At 35.0% G+C, this 6,061-nt stretch overlaps 1 protein-coding gene across 1 annotated transcript; it reads right to left on the bottom strand.

Moving 5' to 3' along the window:
• Positions 1-1,943: 1,943 nt before the first annotated feature.
• LOC131602662 (protein DEHYDRATION-INDUCED 19-like) lies at positions 1,944-5,213 on the bottom strand. Its single transcript, XM_058874832.1, has 5 exons — positions 4,898-5,213; positions 4,662-4,792; positions 2,853-2,930; positions 2,455-2,747; positions 1,944-2,353 (listed from the first exon to the last, which is right to left on the bottom strand). The coding sequence occupies exons 1-5, from the start codon at positions 4,980-4,982 to the stop codon at positions 2,245-2,247; spliced, it is 696 nt and encodes a 231-aa protein (XP_058730815.1). The 5' UTR covers positions 4,983-5,213; the 3' UTR covers positions 1,944-2,244.
• Positions 5,214-6,061: the final 848 nt, after the last annotated feature.

The following is a 6,061-nucleotide window of genomic DNA, read 5'->3' as shown; positions in this document are numbered from 1 at the left end:
ATTATCATCAGGGGACGTCATTACAAAAAATTGGAAAAAAAATCTTATTATTTTTAATCTTGATTTTTTAGAAATGACGTCCCCAGATGATAATCATAAACTATAGCTTACATTGATTGGCTACTTTGTCTCGTGGTGGACGTATCTCCAGTTCTACTTCCTCCAGACATCCACCTCATCCGTCATATGTTCCGACCCCGGTTACCACTTCCAAAAACTAACATGATAAATCCAATACAAATACACTGTGCGATACAATCCGAAATCAGAACAAAACAAAACAAAAACATGTTATTCTGCCCGACGAGCGTTACAAAATACACATCAAACAAAAAAAAACACGTTATTCTTCCCGACGAGCGAACTCCTCCGAATGAAGATAATTATACCAATCCTCATCCCACTCAGTCTCAGAACCATCAGCGTTGATCACGACTCTCACGCCTGAAGATTGAGCTTGAGCATCCGGGCCCCGGGCCCCCTGGGAACGAGAAGTAGAGCCGGTCGAAACCTTCTTCTTCTCCTTCACCTCCTTCACCTCCTTCACCTCCTTCACCTCTTTCACCTCTTTCTTTGAAGAATCCTTTCTTCCCTTAGCGCCCTCTCTAGAAGACATGTTCCTGTAAACAATTGAAATCGATTAATATGCGAGACAAAATAAAAAACAAAAAAATTTGAACTTCTGATATATTTCGGAAGTTCATTTCCGAAAACTGGGATGGAGGTGTTTTCGGAAATGAACTTCTGAAACACCCCTGCGATGCAATTTCCTGCAACTTCCATGGCAGACCCCTAAATCAACCTTCAAACCAAATCAAAGTGCTTCCAAACAACCTAAATACTATTAACAACCTAGCCATATATCATTTATGCAATTAAAACCCTAAATAACATGCATTTGAATAATAGATCTAAAAATTTCAAAACTTACAAAGTGTTAGGATTGAGGGCTTTTGAATGTTGTTTAGCAGTGTGATTGGAGCCTTGATGCAGCTTTGGAATTCTGTTTGCACAAATTTTCGCCTCTGCCACTTTTTGTTTTGATTTAGGGTAAATGATTGGGGGAGGGGGAGTGTTTTGATAAATCTGCAGAAATCGCAGTATTTCGGAAGTGAACTTCCGAAATAATTGTTTCGGAAATGAACTTCCGAAGTAAGTCAATTTTTTTAAAAAACACGCTTTCGGAAATGAACTTCCGAAGCAGGGGTAGTTTTGATTTTTCGCAGGAGGTGACCACCCATAGGGAGGTGGGTAAAGAAATTTTCTTTAAAATATCTTTCATTTTTCTCTAACAATGTTCACAGTATTATTATATAAATATCATTTGACACCGTGATTTCTATTTGTAAATTGTGATTTCCTTTTGTAAATGATTAGTCTCGTTGTTACTCTTAACGCTCTCCCAAACTTCTCTATACACCGTAATATTCAAAGGATATGCATGCCTATATATACAATATGTGTAGTTCAAATACATTATTGATTTTTCAATGAACTTAAAAAAATAAATTGAATCGATGAACTTAAAAAAATAAATTTTTTCTTAATGACCAGAAAAAGATTTGAAAAGTCCACCATTATGCAGAATATACAGATGATTTGAGACTCCTTTAAATACATTTAATGAAATACAAGGCTCCTCTTAAATTGAGATTTGAATTGGAGACAAAAATTAGTGATTGGTTCTATTTCAAACATTGGATGTTATTATAAATTAGTAACTGGTTCTATTTCAAACATTGGACGTTATTATAATTGGTCAAGATACAAAGGTCTGTTTAAGAACAAAGATTTCAAAATCATACTAAATATGAGCCAAGATCTTCAGACTATGACTCATTCAAATTTATTCAATCTCATTCGACCAAACTACTGTTTCATAAAACAAGAATACAACAATCAAGTCCTATGATAACACGCTCATTCATATTCAGATTCGAGAATTCATGAATTTAGAAAATGATTTTAAGCCAATATAAAAAATTAAGTTTTTCCATTACATTTTTTTAAGAAAAATAAAATACAACTCTAGAGAAAGATGCTTACATGTGTGGGAATAATAAATGGTAACAAACTATCATCAGATACAGCACTATACATGTATAAAGTGCTGCTGCCACAATATCACAATTAAGCTAACAGCAATTACCAAACTTATCCCACTGGACACATCTTTCATCAAGATCCTTAAGGTTGGACCTTATGTTTTGATTATTATTTCTAATCAACTTACAGCTTCGATTCTTAGTCGCCTAACAAGGTTGACAGAAACAAATCCTGCACAAAACTAGACCTCCCGGCAGCTTGCCTAATCCTTTTCTCCCGCTCTTCGATACTCAACGATTGATCAAAACTGTAAATAGAATACAAACACAGATCAAACCTATGATTCATGCATAGAGTGAAATTCATGAATGCGATTAAGGAGTTAAACTTTACGACGAAGCACCGCACCTTGATTTCCAAATATGTTGTACAGGTGTTGTTGTGTTCTTTGTAGAAGAATCTTCAGCACTTGTTACGACAGATTTAGAGATTTCTTCAGCTTCGCATTGAGGGTAATTCAAAATAAAAGAGGACAGAAACGGATCAGCAGACGCATTGGATACTGTGTTACTATGCGATCGGTATCCACCTCCACCATTAAGAAGCACCTGTAAATGAGCTTCCCGGAGATCTCGACCTAAGAGAGACAATGACTGACTGTTCGGAATTGCAACTCTTCTTAACCTGCGCCTTCGCTGTATGTAATCTTCAGTTAAGGGAAGCAACTAAAGTTTTTCATTTTTAAGAATCAATTCGTTAGTTTAAAAGGCAGATATATTCAATCATAACAATAATATCAAGGATATCTTAAACAGGTGTCCATGTTGCAGAGTTATGTGGCTCAACATGTCGCGTGCAACTTTAACCGAACATACAGGACAAATCTGTATAATAGATAACACAAAGGTCAATATGAGTCAAAGATATTGGATCATGTAATATTCATCTTGAAAGGAATTTATTTATTTCATGATAAAATATGTATCAAAAGCACAAGGATTATAGCTATATTCAGTGTCATTTCAAATCCCGGGGATGTATGGAAATAATTACCAAAGAAACGCTAATCAATAAATTTAAGCTTGCGAGTTTATCTTAATAAAGTATATTCATAGAGATTCTTCAAATGCAGCAAACATACTTGGTAAGCGTATACATCTTACACAATCAAATGTACCCCAATTGACTATGTAGTTCATATCAATTATTAGACGATTCGTGAGGACGGCTAACATGCTACTTTCCTATGAAATGATTTAGAATAAATTCACATCATAGAGAAAGAGGGAAGAAACAACAATAAGAGATAAACACCAGATAACTAAGAATAAGTTAGATCACAGCCTCAAAGAACCACCATCAACAGAAACCAAAAACACCATAAAGTATCAAGAACACTCCAACAAAGGAGCCGGCAAAGACACTCGAACCGCTATTGACCCAAACAGAGAATAGGATTGGCAAGTCAATCCGAGAAATCACAGGAGATAGTCACAGACCTGCCTTGGAACCATTTCCAAACGAGGAAGATGTTTTTATCTTCCACCTCATCCACGGATATAGACTTGACCACATCATTCTAGGATTTCCATATCGACCAGACTACTGCGTGCCAAATCAATAAAACCCATCTCTAGTCCTACAAGCCTCACACAAGGAGACAAACAACTCAAAAAGTGAAAAGAGATCACTAGGAAGAACTAAACACCACCCTATCCATCTAAAGATTATATACCACAAGGTTGCCGCCAATTCACATGTAGCAAACAAATGGAAAGGAGCCACAATAACCCTCTGCTTAAAAGATTAACCTTGGTAGGGATCCTTTCCTGCAAGAGTTTCCAAGAGAACACCGCCACTTTCGAAGGCGCCTAGCTGCCCCAAATAAGTGGTAAAATTGAGTCCACTCTCAAAGAAAGATAGGTCGAAGAGGAAGCCCGGTCAACAAGAGAAGAATAAGCCGAGGATTCGAAAACATGTTGTATTTGGCATGTCTCCGTCACCACCGGTCAGGATCTTGAGATGGGAACACATCGCGAACTAAGTGAAAGAGATTGTTGACCATCTCCTGCTCATACACATATAGAGACCTCCCCCATCTAAGGTCCCAATGAAGCACCCATCTAAGGTCCCAATGAAGCACCCCATCCACCAAAACCCCAACCTCAGCTACAAGATTTATCAACCTAACTAGGGACACTATAAAACCTAAGAAACCTAACCGTAAGAGGAGTAGACAGCACCCAAGAGTCATCTCAAAAAGAGGTTTCGCATTTCCCTGTTGCCCGCTCCCCTACGAAGACCTTCCACAAACCAATCCGTTTGATTATGACCCATTTAATTTCATTCTCCACATAGTTTAATAGAGAAGATTCAATTTTTCATTAGTTTCCTCTCTTCTACTAGCAAAAATATACCAAACCTTCTTGTTTTCAATCATTTGAAGAAGCTAATATTAAGCTTCCAACAACTTTGCTCTCAAAGCCACCAACAGGATCTAAATAACTCCATACCAAACAAACATATTGAAATTTAAAACAACATAATCTATATAGATCTAAACTACAAAAAACATAAGAAATGAAACTACGAAAGAAACAAGAACATGTTCATACCGTAACTCTCGATTCACATGAATGTTCATCTTCAAGATGAGAACACAAAGACCCTATATCAAACTCTTCATAACAATAGGGACAAGGGAAATCTGGTCTCACCTCTTCTTCAACATCAAAATCATCTATTCCTAACCGATCCAACACAACACAGAAAATATAAAAATCAGATTCAGATCAACTTCTCAACAAAAACTAAAAGAAAACTAGAATCAACAACATGAATATATACAAACCTAAATGAGAAGTTGGATGGTTATGCTGAAAAGTATAGTGGCGTTTCGCGGCGGCGAGACGAGAGGTCCAGAACTCAGAATCCATTGAAGGATCGAAGAAAAAGCTTAGCAAAAAAAATGGATTTAATAAAGTAATAATGAAAAAAAGTTGAAGAATTAGAGAGATTCAGATGAAATCGGGAGCTAAGTTTGGAGATAATGAATTTGTGTTGTTGTGTTTGTGAAATGATTTGACTTTTTCAAAGAGCGAGTGAAAAGGGTTGTGTTTTGTGGTTAGCATGAAATTTGAGGTTAAACAAATATGAGGAAATGTCGGTTTACACACGTTTGGTTTGTTCGGTCATGTTCCTGTTTTTTGTTTATTTCATTTCATTATCCTGTCTAAAAATTAATTGTTTCATTATTATGTGGTTACAAGTTGCAATAATTTTGTTTTTCAAAAATAGTTGCAACAATTTTGTTTTTTGCTTTTTCTAGAAATAATAATATAAATCATTGATCCAAGTTCAACCACCCTTTTTAAATTAATTTTAAAAATTTTAAAAATAAGAACGGAACGAAACGACAACGTTAGAGATATTATCGTGTATTGTGTAGTTTAGTGATTTACATATAAGTGCAGACTTTGGCTCTGTTTGGTAAGACATATTTTCGAACTTATAGCTTATGTCTTATGTCTTATAAGCTCATATGATAATTTAGACTCGTTTGGTAACGGTCTTTTCATCACGAGCTTATAGTTTATTTTACTAGCTTATAGCTTATTTTTCAGACGCTATTTCAAATAGTGTTTTAGCTTATGTCTTATAGCTTATTACTTTTTCTTCCTTTTTTATCCTTATTATTTTAATTAAAATCCATTTTTAACCCTTATAATTTATTTTAATTTAAAATAAAATAATTATATATTAAATATCTTTTATGTCATTTTACATTTATAAGTTAATTGAATCGCTAATTTTACCAAACACTTTAATGAGCTTATAAGCTATCAGTCTCAACCATCCGCTATAAGCTATAAGTCAACAGTCATCAGCCATCAGTCATAAACTATAAGCTATCAACTAATTTATCAGTCAACTGCTATTTTTATCAAACAGACCTTTTGTGTTTGAGAAAATAAATTGACTAATACGCTTTTTATAACTATTAAAAAACTAATTA

This window comes from Vicia villosa, linkage group LG5 (assembly GCF_029867415.1).
Source record: "Vicia villosa cultivar HV-30 ecotype Madison, WI linkage group LG5, Vvil1.0, whole genome shotgun sequence".
Taxonomy (NCBI): Eukaryota; Viridiplantae; Streptophyta; class Magnoliopsida; order Fabales; family Fabaceae; genus Vicia; species Vicia villosa.
This window is presented reverse-complemented; position numbering and strand designations above follow the sequence as displayed.